The sequence below is a fragment of the Amyelois transitella genome, chromosome 4 (genome assembly GCF_032362555.1).
Source record: "Amyelois transitella isolate CPQ chromosome 4, ilAmyTran1.1, whole genome shotgun sequence".
Lineage (NCBI taxonomy): Eukaryota > Metazoa > Arthropoda > Insecta > Lepidoptera > Pyralidae > Amyelois > Amyelois transitella.
This window is the reverse complement of record NC_083507.1, coordinates 1,149,517-1,166,177: the sequence shown is the minus strand read 5'-3', so window position 1 is coordinate 1,166,177 and position 16,661 is coordinate 1,149,517. Positions and strand designations below refer to the sequence as shown.

The following is a 16,661-nucleotide window of genomic DNA, read 5'->3' as shown; positions in this document are numbered from 1 at the left end:
TATATAGTGGAAAGAGGTAGTCTCTGCCTACCCCTCCGGGAAAGAGGCGTGATTTAATGTATGTATGTATATATAAACCTATTCACTCCATGCTTAAATTCCCTACTAGGTTGTTTGTATCAAAGAACACAGAATTTGAGAGTGTGCAGGGAAAGGTCGGAGCGGGGAGAACTAGACGAACGTATCTTGAACAAATTAAGGACGTTCTGGCAAAGGGTCAGGTCAAGAGTACCGCCGAGCTTGCATGAAGAGAGTTATGAATGTGAATGAAGCGTAGGAAGTATGCAGAGTTACAAGTGGAAAGATGTAGTCTCTGCCTACCCCTCCGGGAAAAAGGCGTGAATTTATGTATGTTTAAACAGTATGAAAATAATTTAAATTTTTTAATACGCTTATATTATATATTTAGATTATTGCCTTACTTTTACCGCTAAATCTGATACCATAAAACAAAAGCGGCGTCTAAATAACTAGGCGTTTTATCGTAAGTACCGTTTGCCAAATGGGCAATGTATTCGTTTTGTGATGTACCCTGACATGTTTGATTGATTGTGGCAGATAACTTATAAGATTGGTTTCTTTCTGTGAAGCAACAGGTACTATATACACACATATATACTTTCAAACTAAAACATACTCGTATATACTATATGTTATCGTAAAACGAGGCAACTAAATAGCAATGATTATTCATTAAAATAAAAATATATACGGGACAAATTACACTGACCGAGTTAGCCTCGAAGTAAGTTCGAGACTTGTGTTACGAGATACTAACTCAACGATACTATATTATATAATAAATACTTAGATAAACATCCAAGACCCAGACCAATCAGAAAAAGTTCTTTTCTCATCATGGCCCTGGCCGGGATTCGAACCGGGGACCTCCGGTGTCACAGACAAGCGTACTACCGCTGCGCCACAGAGGTCGTCTAAAATCATTTATCCAGAAAGTCCTGTGTACCTAGATTTTAATCAACATATTCGGATTATCATCTAGTCTGAAGTTAGCTCTATGACACTTGACGGCCCGGTTATAAATTCCTGAGGGAAGCTGGTCGTGGGCACACATAATTAACCCTCAGGGATCTTAATAAGCTGTGCGTCCTTATAAGCCCTTTATAGTTCAGCAAACTTGCATGAGATTAAAATTTTTAACCCTACATTAAGGATGCCTTGTGAACTATGTTGTACTAGAGGCCGCTCGCGACTGCGTCCGCATGGAAACCCTGTCAATCCCACGGGAACTTGAAAAAGAGAAGCTATTAGCCAATAAAAATACATACATACATATAATCACGTCTATATCCCTTGCGGGGTAGACAGATCCAACAGTCTTGAGCGGACTGATAGGCCATGTTCAGCTATTTGGATTTAAGATAGAATTGAGATTCGAATAGTGACAGGTTGCTAGCCAATCGCCTAGAAAAAGAATCTTAAGTTTGTAAGCCTATCCCTTAGTCGCCTTTTACCACATCCATGGGAAAGAGATGGAGTGGTCCTATTCCCTTTTTGTATTGGTGCCGGGAACCACACGGCACTAAAAACAAACGCTTATTTAGCCAATAAAAACAAACGCTTATTTAATGAAAGAAACAGCATGATAACGTTTATACAAACAAGAGATCATGTTGCTAAGTAGATGAATTAGTGGTTTAAGAAAACTCCGGTTTGGCAATACAAATGTAAGCCGATCAGACCTAATTTTATGGAGTAACATACATACATATAATCACGTCTATACCCCTTGCTGGGTAGACAGAGCCGACAGTCTCGAAAGGACGAATAGGACACGTTCAGCTGTTCGGCTTGACGATAGAATTGTGATTCAAATAGTGACAGGTGCTAAATGTAGTGGCATGTGAATAGATGTCGTAACAGGTGACTAAGCGATAGGCTTATAACATTGGGATTCTATCATTAACCCTAACAGTTGACCGTGGCCTGTCTGTCTTTCAAGACTGCTGGCCCTGTCTACCCCGTAAGAGATATAGACGTGATTATATGAATGAATGAATAAACTGAATAAAGACTGGACCGATTTTAATGATACACGTATTTGGACGGTGACAGACCGAAGCAATATAGATTAAATTTCTTGAGAAAATTCCCGTCAGAGTGAAGCCGGCACAGAAGCTAGTATATGAAAACATTTATATGAAACAATTATATGAAAACACGCAATAATCCCGATGTACAGCGGACCACAAATAACCATAACATTTTAAGACTCTGTTACTATCTTAAAAATGCAATAGAAAAAAGGAAATGCATCGCGAAATTCCGCCATCGTTGGCTACAACACAGCAAACAGATAACTACAACTGTCATTTAAGATGGCTACAGGCTACAAATGAGGCTACAAATGAGATGACGGCGTCGTCCGAATGCTAATCCTGATTCGGAAGATACTCCACTTTTGTTTTGGTTAATGTTTGTTAAGGCACGGTTTCGTTGGCGCGACTGAACGAATTTGACTTGCCGCTTTTTTCACTTAAAAAATATATAGTTCCTTTATTGTTTGCCGGTTGACTGGAAGAGATCCCTTCACGGGATAAGTCCGCGATTGCAAGTGATTTATATGTTTTTTAACTATGTATTGTTTCTTGTAACTGTGTAAATTTCTGTGTAATAAAGATATTACATATTATAACATAGGTACATACTTTCTAGTTTATTACTTTTTATTACTAAAATACTTCGGGATTTAATGTAAAAGTATGAAAGATCGCAAATAGAAAATAGTAATATTGATTGATTTCTTTTAAGTAATCTAATAATTTATTATTAAATAGGTTATCTTATTTTATTATTTTTATACGACTGCTATTTTAATCTAAAATTATATATTCATTTGTATTTGCAAGATCTGCGTGTCATGCCTAGTTTTTACATAATTAAGTAAGTACATTGTAGAATTTCATAATAATTTAGGATTATGAAAGTTATTATTATTAGGATCATAAAGTTATTCAATAAAACTCTAATTACTTTAACACTTTCTTCCGTTAAAATAAAATAAATTCTTAGCTTAAATAATAATTCCTTATTCCGGTTCCACACCAAACCCCAAAGAAATAAACGCGTTAACAGAACCGTACCTTATCCGTTCAGCGTTGTCGGAAGCAACATTATTACATTATCATGTTGTCGTAATTTGCATAGATTCCCGCTAGATTCCGCACGACTTCCGCCCGACATGGATACAACGATAAAAATCATGCCGGTTGCCAGAATTAGCCCTCGCAACAAGAAACTATTTTAAGTGACATGAAAATATGGAACCTAGTGTTTCCTATTTCACGAGTAGGTTTTAACCGCTGCGACAGAAGGAGGGTAGTGTGTTTCGGGTGGTGGATTTAGATGTATGAGCCGGTATCGTTAAATGCGTTTTGAAAATTTAAGTGCATAAAAATAAAATAAAATGATGGACGACATATTGTGGGATAGGTGCTAAACAAGAAAAACCGCTCCAATTTTCATCTCTCCTCTCATGGGTCTACTGGAAGAGATTTCATTTGAAATAAGTAGCACCTTTGTACTAGAATGGCTGTAATAAATGCTCGTGTATATAAATTTGTGTAGGTACCTACATGAATAAATAAATAAGAAACTGCGTTTTTAATGTGGTATCATTAGATTATTTCTCTCGAGTATATTCTTAGGCTGTCAAGCTAGGAGTCTGATTTAGGAAGAGTGTTAATGATTATCCTTAAAAAATAGTATTGATTATTTAAATAACAGTATTACACATACACATACACATGATCACGTCTTTATCCCTTACGGGGTAGACAGAGCCAACAGTCTTGAAAAGACTGACAGGCCACATTCAGCTGTTTGGCATTATGATAGAATTGTGATTCAAATAGTGACGGGTTGCTAGCCCATCGCCTAAAAGTAGAATCCCAAGTTTGTAAGCCTATCCCTTAGTCGCCTTTAACGACATCCATGGGAACGAGATGGAGTGGTCCTATTCTTTTTTTTTTTATTGGTGCCGGGAACCACACGGCACAGTAACAGTATTTCTTGACAAAATATACTTAAACGGCTACCTTTCTTAGTCATGTCTTTTATATATCTTCTAGTTACTAGAGTTAGTACTACTAAGTTTCCTAGTAAGTTCTACTTTGTTTGCCTCATACTATTCTTAAAAAAAAATTTAATGCACCTATTTTAATCTGTGGTTGAAAGTTACACAGAATGTATTCAATTTCACGGGAAGCCCCAAGTCTTAGCAGTAGCAGCTTAATCTTCTAAAATTAGTTCACCTAGTTTTGCTCGGACCGTTTATAATGTTAGATCAGGTAAAACAAAACGCAGGACAGCATGTCGCAACATCGAGGTGCATAAACAAAACGCAGGCACAAAATAATGAGACGGCAGAAGAATAATTTTTAAATCAATGTTCAAAATTCAAATATATTATTCCAAATACCGAATCACTGTTAGGTTTTTGTAAATCTATCTTCAACGACGTATAACTATGCCTACCTAAATGATAACACAGAGGTAGTGGTGTCATGATATCTGGATGAATATTTAAAATCCAAAAAATTTTACTGTAGGTTTGTAATCGCTGACTACGTGGCCTTCGAGTACATATTGATGACCCTGTCTACCCCTAAAGGAATAAACCTTTGACAATTACGTAGTACATAGCGTACGTTCGAATTCCAATTCAATCCTTTTGAGTACGCGGCGATATCAGCCAATCGTTTCTGTTTTCTCATTATTTGTGCCGTGTGGTTCCCGGCATCAATACAAAAAATAATAGGACCACTCAGTCTCTTTCCCATGGATGTCGTAAGTGATGGGCTTACAAACTTGGGATTCTTTTTTTTAGGCGATGGGCTAGCAACCTGTCACTATTTTAATCACGATTCTATCATTAAACCAAATAGCTGAACGTGGCCATTCAGTCTTTTCAAGACTGTTGGCTCTGTCAACCCCGCAAGGGATATAGACGTGACCATATGTATGTATGTTCTCATTATTTTGTGTCGCAAGTAAAACAAAGCCTGGTCCAATAATAGTATGTTGACGCATTACACGCGACCCGTTTCATTTTTATTATGTGTGCCCGTCTTTAATGACGCGATAAACTGCCGTTAATAGGAACGGAATCCGGAATTTAGGTAGCCAGATATTTGGTTATTTCTTACGAGATCTCTTATCATAGCATGGTGTTTATCTTAAAACTAGCTTTTACGTACAGCTAGCTTCGCCTGCGTGCGCGAATTTAGCCACCTACAAAATAGATAGATAAAACTCTTTATTGCACCATAAGAGTAAAACATACAAAACAGCACAAAGCTGATAGGTATAGATGATACAAAGGCGGACTTATCGCTAATGCAATCTCTTCCAGTCAACCTTTGGGTGGAAGGAAACCAAACAGGAGATTGGAAAATAATTAGGTTTTTCGCAAATTCTACGGGTTTTTATAGGGATGAAAGGGTACCTATGTACTTCTCCAGACTTTTAATTAAATATACGCAAAATTTTAAGAAAGAAGAAAGAGTAGTTCAGGAGATAACGCGTGAAGAGATAACAAAAGAAACTTACTTAAAATATTCTTTGGGATGTATTCGAAGTCAAGCGATATTGTGAAACAAAAGGTGTGACAACTTTGAAAGTGACTTTCTTAATGTCCTACAATTTTCAATTCATTTCATTGTTGGCTGACTTCGAAACTCTGACTCCATTTAAAATTGTGAGTACTTGATACATACATACCATTAGTCACGCCTATTTCCCGGAGAGGTAGGCAGAGACTTCTACATTTTCCCCGATCCCTGCATACTTCTTTCGCTTCATACACATTCAAAGCTCACTTCATGAACGCGCTTCGATTCAGGATTCTCCTGACCTGATATTTTTTAACTTAAAATATGACGAAATTTTAATGATCATCTGCTTGTCATTATCAACATCAAACACTTTGAAAATTACGCGTTTTTAAACTATGTTTTTACTCTACCCCTAGCGTAACTACAAATTCATCACTCTAAGAAAATTCCAAACATTTCAAATTAATTAAAAAAGTCACAAAAATCTAGACTCACCTGAAAGAATAGGCAAAAACACACCCATTGGTAGTACTTGTAGATCTTCCTGTCGCTCATATCCTCCTTCCCTTTCTCGCGGCTGTTCCCGATGCCAGGGTACGGCACCTCCACCCCCACCTTCTTATTGAAGAAACTCTTCAACGTGTAAGTGGAATGGATCCAACAGTACGTATTCAACACGTCCTCGGGAATGTCCTTCGTGTGAATACAGTCTATAGGGTTCCCGACGTACTGCCTCGTCGTCACAATCAGACTGAACGATATCAGCAGGATAACAGTAATCGAGTAGTGCAATCTGAATACAGGCGAGTCGATGTGTATATAGTTCACTTTTATCAGATTCTTTAAACCACGAAACACGTCTAACATTTTAAAAATTTAAGTCTTTGCCTCGTCCGGTCTTTTTTCACTAACATTATTTTTGTTACTCTATTATTGTTTTGGAGCACCACAATTATTTTTTTCGTTATCGTAAGGCACTGTTCGGCAGTGTTCGTCTAAGTCTCACGCTGGTGTAACTTCTTCGGTATTTTTATGAACTTGAGCAGCGAAAGGGTTTGTGTCATTTTTTTTTTCGTTTCATTGTCGATTTTGTTTCACCGTGCGGTCGCGGTCATGTTGGCGGTCATTGGTTCTGTAATGTTCGGTGGATTGATCGTTCTGAGAAATTTGGTTAGTGGATCGGGTCAGGAGATTTATAGGCGGAGCCGATTCGATGGAGCACCGGGCCGTAATGTAGAGAGAAAACTTTTTAACATTTATTTGGTGTCATACGAGTATAATTATGGTATTCTATTCATTATTTTTCAATTGTATTATTGCAATATTATTGATTTTTTTAAAATAAGTATCTTCATAAAAAATATCTGGATATAATTATGAAAGCGAAACTACTTTATTATTTTCTATGATAATTCTGTCATGCAGGCAAATCTAAAATAGCTTGTATCCAAAGCCACAAAAAGTATTAAAAACAATTCTATTTTTAAATTGACACGCCAACTGTAGACTCGAACAATCGCGTCTATTCGATACTATTTCAATTCGAACTAATCGATAAAAGGCTGTCGCTGTGAGATTTATTTTGTAAGGCTTTGTACACATGTTTGGCACCCCGAGATGTCAAGTGGAGAAGGGTGTGCGGATAGAGTGCTTTATATATTTATACAGTTATTAAATTCAAATATTTCTAAAAAGGCTAGCAACCTGTCACTATTTGAATCTCAATTCTATCATTAAGCCAAATAGCTGAACGTGGCCATTCAGTCTTTTCAAGACTGTTGGCTCTGACTACCCCGCAAGGGACATAGACGTGACCATATGTATGTATGTATTTCTAAATAAGTGCCGTGTGATTTCTGGTATTTTAGAACATGATCACTCCATATTTTACCCATGGATGATTGATGATGATGATGATGATTTCCGTAATAGACGGCTAAGGGAAAGGCTAATAAACTTGGGATTTTTCTTGTAGGCGATGGACTAGCCACCTGTCACTTTTAGAATCACAATTCCATCTGATTAAGCCATACAGCTGAACGTGGCCTTTCAGTCTTTTCAAGGCTGTTGGGTCTGTCTGCCTCGCAAGGTATATAGACGTGATTGTATGTATGGATTTCCAAATTTGGAATTGAACCCTATTAAACCTCATCATGATACCTACGGTGAAAATATTTGACGTCATGATAATAAATAGTTATATTTAAACCCGGGACCTACTGTGTCACAGACAAGCATACTACCGCTGCGCCACAGCGGCCGTCAAATATTACATACATACATACATATAGTCACGTCTATATCCCTAGCGGGGAAGGCAAGAGCCAACAGTCTTTAAAATACTGAAAGGCTACGTTCAGATGTTTGGCTTAATGATAGAATTGAGATTCAAATAGTGACAGTTTGCTAGCCCATCGCCTTAAAGAGAAATCCCAACTATATAAGCCTATCCCTTTGTCGCCTTTAACGACATCCATGGGAAAGAGATGTAGCGGTCCTTCTTTTATTGTATTGGTACCGGGAATCACACGGCAAATATTCCATGAGAAATTAACTAACATTTAATTTATATTCATCGCAAGAACGCACTCAGATCATAATGTAAATCAATTCAACATGTTTCAAAGAAAATTGAGTAAGTTTGCAAATAACTTGTAGTGTTTATTTGTTCTCAGTCTATTTCCTGTCTAATATCATAGAGCACTCGTTTATTACTCAATCTGTGTTATGATTCAATCTGTAGTGAGTCAGTGACCTAATTCGCTTACAACTTTATCAGAACACTAGCTGTTGCCCGCGACTTCGTCCGCGTAACCCACACTAAAAATGACGAAGTTTCATACAAACTTGCAACCCCTATTTCACCCCCTTAGGAACAGAATTTCCAAAAATCCTTTCTTAGTGGATCCCTCCTAGTTAAAGTCTACCTTCCTGCCAAATTTCATCTTTATTGGCTCATTAGATTTCGAGATTTCGTGATTCCTAAGTGAGCGTTTTTCGCTTTTATATATATAGATATTTATTTTAAACATATTTATTGACGGCCTCTGTGGCGCAGCGGTAGTACGCTTGTCTGTGACACCGGAGGTCACGGGTTCGAATCCCGGCCAGGGCATTGAGAAAAGATCTTTTTCTGATTGGCCTGGGTCTTGGATGTTTATATATGTAAGTAGTTTTCATAAAATATAGTATCTCATCTCTTTCTCATGGATGTCGTAAAAGGCGCCTTAAGGATAGGCTTACAAACTTAGGATTCTTTTTTAGGCGATGGGTTAGCGACCTGTCACTATTTCTCTCAATTCAATATTTAAGCTAAATAGGTGAAACTGGCCATTCAGTCTTTTTAAGACTGTTGGCTCTGTCTACCCCGCAAGGGATATAGACGTGACCATATGTATATATATGTATGTACCAATATAAAAAAATAAAATTAAAAAGAACATTAGGTAACTAAAATCACATATTAAAAAACAAAGATCATATACTCGTATGCGTTCAAAAGAGACGATGCATTCGGTGTTATTTTAAAACTGGAAAAATGGCGGGAATATTTAGATAATGTGATTAGATACCGATATAATTTATCAAGCTTTATTTACGTATATTTTCAATACTGCTTAAAAACTGGAGTGTTATATATTTATTTATTACGGATTTTGCATGAAAATCACTTAAAAAAAAAATATATATTTTTTTTTACAAAAGACTGAAACTATCAGATTTAGCGGCGCTAAGAGATAGTATCTAGGTAATTAATTACTGAAAATTAAGAAAATATTAATGTTATTTTTTGCAGGTAACTCAGAAACTGTGAATTATTATTTCACATTATGATGTGGGTTTACGAAGTATGAAGTATAAAACGGAATATAAATTAATTGGACGGACGTGGACAGCGGCGGCAGAGCTTCTAAATAGTTTTCAAGGAACTCCGCAGGGAATAGCGTACGCGTCATTTCGTAGATATTCTGTGTATTGTTATGTAACACACAACAATAAAAAACATATTTTATTAATTTCAAAAGACACTCTGATTTATTGTTATTTTACATTACAAACATTGCCGCTCCGGTCATCGTCTTTACGGCCCGCAAGTGATATAGTCACGTCTATATCCCTTGCGGGTAAGACAGAGCCAACAGTCTTGAAAAAAACTGAAAGGCCACGTTCAGCTGTTTGGCTTGATGATAGAATTGAGATTCAAATAATGACAGGTTGCTAGCCCATCGCCTAAAAGAAGAATCCAAAGTTACGCACTAAGATGATTTTATTTATGATCACGGTCAGAAGCTTAAGAGGTCAATTAATATTCTTCTTACTACTTTGATAATGATGATGAGTGAGTGACAGACGTGCCTACAGCCAAAACTATTGGTCGCGTAATATTTCCACGGCTTCGGAAAAAATTAATATGAAAATTATCTATACTAATATCATAAAGCTGAAGAGTTTGTTTGTTTGTTTGAACGCGCTAATCTCAGGAAGAAAAATTATTTTTGTGTTGAATAGGCCATTTATCGAAGAAGGCTTTAGGCTATTTATCATCATGCTGCAACTATAAGAAGCGAAGAAATAATGAAAAATGTTAAAAAAACGGGGAAAATTATTTGAGGGTTTCAATAATGCCAATAATAACTATTCCACGCGGACGAAGTCGCGGGCACAGCTAGTTATAAATATAAGTTAGAGACAGTCTCAGAGCAAAACAGAGGTAGAAAATTTCTTAACGAAGAACTACCTATGAATATTTATAAATACTTTTCAGAGAACTCTCGCGCACAATGCGTGTAAATCTTCTGTCAACTAGTTTATGAAATTTTGTGTCCGCAATACAAGTGGTTATGTCGCCACATCGGCCGGGGACAGGTGATGAAACATGTTCACTGTTTAAATAATAAACCATACTAAAATTTGTAAAGTTAAAATATTGAAAAACAAAATTCAAAACAATGTAATAAACATAAAATTAAGCGTGCTTTTAACTTGTCTTAACTTTGTTTAGGTAATGTTGAAAAAAAAAAAAACAATTGACTATCATCTCCTTTAAAATTAACTTTTTTTTATAAGCTGCCAGTGTCCTTACAAAAACAAACTAATATTATAAATGTGACAGTTAGTTTGTTCGTTTTTCACGTCAAAAACACTGAACCGATATCCATGAAATTTTGTGTAAAGTATGGTAATAAGGTCGTATAAGGTATCTACTCGTTTGTAACTGTTTTATTATTTATGTATTGATTAATTTTATCTTTAACGGATTATTTTGTAATTACATTATTAAGAAAACTAAGAAAAAAGTTTATCTATATCTTAATTATTATGTACACAAGCCAATGCCTTTCTTTACACTTTCCTGTCGTGGGCCTGCTGGAAGAAATTTTTCTAGAAATAAGTAGTACCCTTGTACTGAATTTCTCTTTATTTTTATTTTTATTCTTATTTTCATTGATATACCTACATAAATATAAATAAATAAATAAAGACACTTATATTAGGGCTCCGGAAACAGTTCTAAGGATAGTTTTTGATGAAAGCTAAAAAATACACAATCAAAAAAATTTACAATCTTCCAAAAGATTTTAACTTAAAAGAATAGGCAAATAAGACGAAAAAAATATATACTATTTTAAAATAGACATTTGCCATTGATGTTTTCCTACTATCAGACAAACTGACCGGTCCAATTTCCGAGATACGCGATCACATACACACAGACATTTTGAGTTATTTCCCGTCCGCGTCCGTTGCACAATTCGATTGTATTTAACCGACTTGCACAAAGAAGAGTTTCTGCATTGTTTTTAAGTTATGAACATCATAATCTTTTTGTGCCGTGTGGTTCCCGGCACAAATAAAAAAAAAAATAGGACCACTCCATCTCGTTCCCATGGATGTCGTAAAAGGCGACTAAGGGATAGGCTTATAAACTTGAGTTTCTTTTATGCGATTGGCTAGCAACCTGTCACTATTTGAATCTCAATTCCATCATAAAGCCAAACAGCTGAACGTGGCCTATCAGTCTTTTCAAGACTGTTGGCTCTGTCTACCCCGCAAGGGATATAGACGTGATTATATATATATATGTATGTATGTATAATCTTCTTCTTCTTCGTCGTTACCTTTTCCCACTTTCTACGTGGGGTCGGCACAGTATGCCAGTTCTTTTTTTGTTATGAACATCATAATCTATCATCACCATATCCCTAAAGGTAACCTCCTTCTCTCTGGAGAAGAGAGCCCAGGGTACGCTCTTAGACCAGGATCCTGGAATGGGTGAGTGTTTTAACACGAAGTGACTCCCGTCTGACCGTTATTTTTACAGAAAACTCAAATTGGATCATGATTAAACAACTATGAGAGTTATGAACGTGGATGAAGAGAAGGAAGTATGCAGAGATCGTGACAAGTGGAAAGAGGTAGTCTCTGCCTACCCCTCCGGGAAAGAGGCGTGATTTTATGTATGTATGTATGTATTAAACAACTAGCAACTATTTATAAATAATATAGGTATTAAACGCGCACGTAACGCACCTTTATTTTATCTGTGAATCTCTATCTATCTCTGAGATAAAATAAAGGTAGGTTAAGTGGGCTTTTAATACCTGTATTTTTTATGAATAGTATAATAATGCATAAAGTTTAAAATCAGTTAAACAACCAGTTGCCTACGTTTTCCTTACGAAGTTTTCTCTCAGAGAAGCATCTATCAAACGACATAACTCCGAAAAGTCATTGGCCGAGATAAGAATTGAATCTGTGCATATAATTTTTATTCAGACGTCCTAACCGTTGGACCACCGATGCTCGCTTAAAGAAAACCGAATATTATTCCGTTTATTCCCATAGTCAGCTCTTACGTGTCTTGAACCGCACAACACACATGCCAAATAAAAAATATAGTCACAATTTTTCACTTATTTAGAAGTCTTTGCGAGATCGCCGGCTCTGTCTACCCCGTAAGGGATAAAGACGTGACGGTATGTATGTACCATCATTGTAAACAAGCAACATGTGTACACTTTGATCGCAACAAACATCGTTAATATAAAGTTCAGAAGAACCTCATTCATCAAGACTTCTTTGAACTCAAATGTAACAGGCCATTAACAGTTTTTCCTATTTGTGTGAATTCGACCGAGTAATTTTGATAAAGCGAAGTATGATGGCGTGATGACGGGAGCTATCGTTATGGAGATACTAGCTGTGCCCGCGACTTCGTCCGCGTGGATTAGTTATTTTGGGCATCATTGAAGCCTTCAAAGATGAATAATTTTCCCCGTTTTATTTCTTTGCTTCTTATAGTTGCAGCGTGATGATGTATAGCCTAAAGCCTTCCTCGATAAATGGTCTATTCAACGCAAAAAGAATTTTTCAATTCGAACCGGTAGTTCCTGAGATTAGCGCGTTCAAACAAACAAACTCTTCAGCTTTATAATATTAGTATAGATTAATTTCATGGAATATTAGCGAATGTAAGCGGATTTACAATGATTCATTTGCCTGCTCCGCTCCGCCTGCGTGAAAAGTACCCATGTCCTCCTCCATTCATAAATAAATATAAATATACATATATACGGGACAAATTACACAGATTGAGTTAGCCTCGAAGTAAGTTCGAAACTTGTGTTACGAGATACTAACTCAACGATACTATACTTTATACTATATTTATGTGGTCTCTGCCTACCCCTCCGGGAAAGAGGCGTGATTTATGTATGTCTGTATGTATGATACAAATTATTACGAGTATCACAATACGATAATTAAATACTAATTAATTTAACTTCAATTCCGAGCTGTTTAACTATAATTACCGTTTAAAAATCTGTCTGTCGGTCTGTCGCGAGTAACTAGTTAATGAATGAGTGCGATGAAGGAACAATAGATATTCTTGTCGTCGGGACGCGACCAATGTATTTGTTATAACTCGTTTCAAGGTGAGGGCTGCTATTTTTAAAAAACGTGACTGAAATCCGGACCAGTTTGTTTTTATTCGAAATGTTATAACCGTTCGACTCACATACTCGTACCTCTGTGGTGCAGCGGTAATAGGCTTGTCTGTGACACCAGAGGTCCCCGGGTTCGAATCCCAGTAAGGGCATGATGAGAAACGAACTTTTTCTGATTGGTCTGGGTCTTGGATGTTTATCTATCTAAGTATTTTTTTTATAAAATATAGTATCGTTGAGTTAGTATCTCGTAACACAAGTCTCGAACTTACTTCTTATAGGTATATTTATTTATTTATATATATTTATCACGTCTTATTCAAGACAGAGCTAACAGTTTCGATGCTAGACCATATAATATAGCTGAATATAATGATTAAATTGGAATTCAAATAAGTTATTAGTTCTTTACGCGAAAGACGAATCCGAAGTTTTTAAGCCATTCCCTTAGTTGGTTCTTACAATAAGCGTGGGAAGAGAAAAGAAAATGAACAATATTAAATTATTATAATAATAACAATGTTAAATATTATTTATAATTAAAATGTTAAACAATGATAAAATTCTAAATTTAATTAACTTCATTACAATAAGTTGAATTGAAATAATTTATTGTTGTTAAATAATTCCTATTGTGAATCTCAAAATAAACTACTGACGTTAATGAACTATATTTTCACTTCATTAGTCGCGGGAGGTTAAATATTATACTTTTTTTTTTAATTCTTTCGATAAATGCTCCTGACTTTAGTGTATTTTTAATAAAACCTCGTTCATTTGTTTTTGATGGCCTTTGTGGGTGCATCGTACAACGCTTGTCTGTAACACCAGAGGTTCCGGGTTCGTATCCCAGTCAGTCAACCTTTCTCTGATTGGCCTGGGTCTTGGATGTTTATCTATACAAGTATTTATTATAAAATATATTATCGTTGAGTTAGTAACTCGTAATACAAGTTTGGAACTTACTTCGAGGCTAACTCAATCTGTGTTATATGTCTCGTATATATTTATTTATTTAGACGTAGCGATTTCTATCTTAAAAAGTCTGAAGTGAGTCTAGAAACAAATTTACCATAAAACAACGAAAATATTGTTCATTCTTGGCGCGTACACACGCCATCATTGTTTTCTATCGTTAAATCACTGTAAAACTGATTGTACACCTATTTTTCTGGTGACGAAAAGATGAAAGTCCCGTGGCCTAATCTTTTACATACATATGGTCACATCTATATCCCTTGCGGGGAAGACAGAGCCAATAGTCTTGAAAAGACTGAATGGCCACGTTCAGCTATTTGGCTTAATGATAGAATTGAGATTCAAATAGTGACAGGTTGCTAACCCATCACCTAAAAACGTTACGTACGTTAGTTTGAATACTAACCGACGCTTTTATGGTGAGGGAAAATATAATTAGGAAACCTGCACATTCAGGTAACTGGATGTGTGACCATATGGTCACGAAACCGTCCGAAATTCATCTGACCCAACCTTGTCTAGTTATAATTTGCAAATATGTAAATTCATTAGCGCTCTCATCTGAAAAATGGGACTTATAAGAAGAAAATGTGTCAGGCCGCTCCCTCAGGCGTCTGTTATTTGGCATGGCTGCCAAAATGACGCACTCCAATTATCTCGATTATTCATTCACAAAACCAAATTCAAGATATCTTTATTTTACATGCGAATGGTGGGAGTAATTGGGGCAAAGATGTATTAACACGCACCGTGTGGTTTTCAGCATTTTGAAATAGTACCACTAGATTTCTAGTATCGATACTAATATTATAAAGCTGAAGAGTTTGTTTGTTTGAACGCGCTAATCTCAGGAACTACTGGTTCGAATTGAAAAATTCTTTTTGCATTGACTAGACCATTTACCGAGGAAGGCTTTAGGCTATATAACATCACGCTGCAACTATAAGAAGCGAAGAAATAATGGCAAATGTGAAATAAACGCAGGCGCAGCACGCATTTTAACCGGCACCTTACCTGTCGACCACCTACGTTTGTATCATCTGGAATATTCTTTCTTAATCACATTTCTTAATCCCTTAGTCACAGGCTACCTGACGAGACGTTTTGCTTTATAATTTTAGTTGCCATACGCCAAACAGGCCCTCAAAAAGTGACAACAAACATATTGACAATGACACAAAAACAGATATAATAATGTTTAAGACATATGTTTTTAATATTAACCGACATCTGAGGTGATTACCCTCATCATCTATTATCACACGACTTACAATCTTATTTCTATAGGCAAAGGAAACATTATCGTTCGAATAGTGTTATGTACAATGAAAAATGTAATGATTTCTGGGTCGTAGGACAAAAGACCGATTTCATCTTAGATTGAGACTATTTTCCGTAAATCTTTTCATCTACGAATAGTTATCGCCAATAAGAGATTATGTGCCGTGTGGTTCCCGGCTCCAATACAAAAAAGAATAGGATCACTCTATCTCTTTCACATGGATGTCGTAAAAGGCGACTAAGGGATGGGCTTACAAACTTGGGATTATTTTTTTAGGTGATGGGTTAACAACCTGTCACTATTTGAATCTCAATTCTATCATTAAGCCAAATAGCTGAACGTGGCCATTCAGTCTTTTCAAGACTGCTGGCTCTGTCTACCCCGCAAGGGATGTAGACGTGACCATATGTATGTAATTTTTTGTTCAGCTTTTCTTAATTCACACTTAGTCACATTGCCCTGGATTGGGTGAGCAACTCTAAGCCTAAGCCGCAACCTCTGCAGCCGCAACCTCTGCAGGGGAACCTAACCCGTATTGGACCGACAGAGGTTGCGGAGGTTAGACGGGAGTCGCTTCGTGTAAAAACCTGACTCACCCAATCCAGGGCAATGTGACTATGTGTGGATTAAGAAAGCTGAACAAATAATTACAAACATACATATAGTCACGTCTATATCCCTTGCGGGTTAGACATAGCCAACAGTCTTGAAAAGACTGATAGGCCACGTTCAGCTTTTTGGTTAAAAAAATTGTAGAACATATATCGAAATCAAGACATGTTAATATTTAAACCTTTATTTATTTATTTAAAACTTTATTGCACAAAACAAAAATGTACAAAATGCGGACTTAATGCCGTTTGGCATTCTCTACCA

At 36.3% G+C, this 16,661-nt stretch overlaps 1 protein-coding gene across 6 annotated transcripts in view; it reads right to left on the bottom strand.

The window, feature by feature from the left end:
- LOC106132952 (innexin shaking-B) overlaps window positions 1-16,661 on the bottom strand; it is a 74,970-nt gene that overhangs the window by 21,993 nt on the left and 36,316 nt on the right. For 3 of the 6 annotated variants that reach the window (XM_013332527.2, XM_060954567.1, XM_013332529.2), the window contains exon 2: window positions 6,072-6,734. In XM_013332527.2, the coding sequence (XP_013187981.1) occupies window positions 6,072-6,443 (372 nt within the window). In that variant the 5' untranslated portion in view covers window positions 6,444-6,734. The remainder of the gene's footprint in view (window positions 1-6,071; window positions 6,735-16,661) is intronic. The other 3 variants (XM_013332528.2, XM_013332530.2, XM_060954568.1) reach the window with 1 other exon arrangement.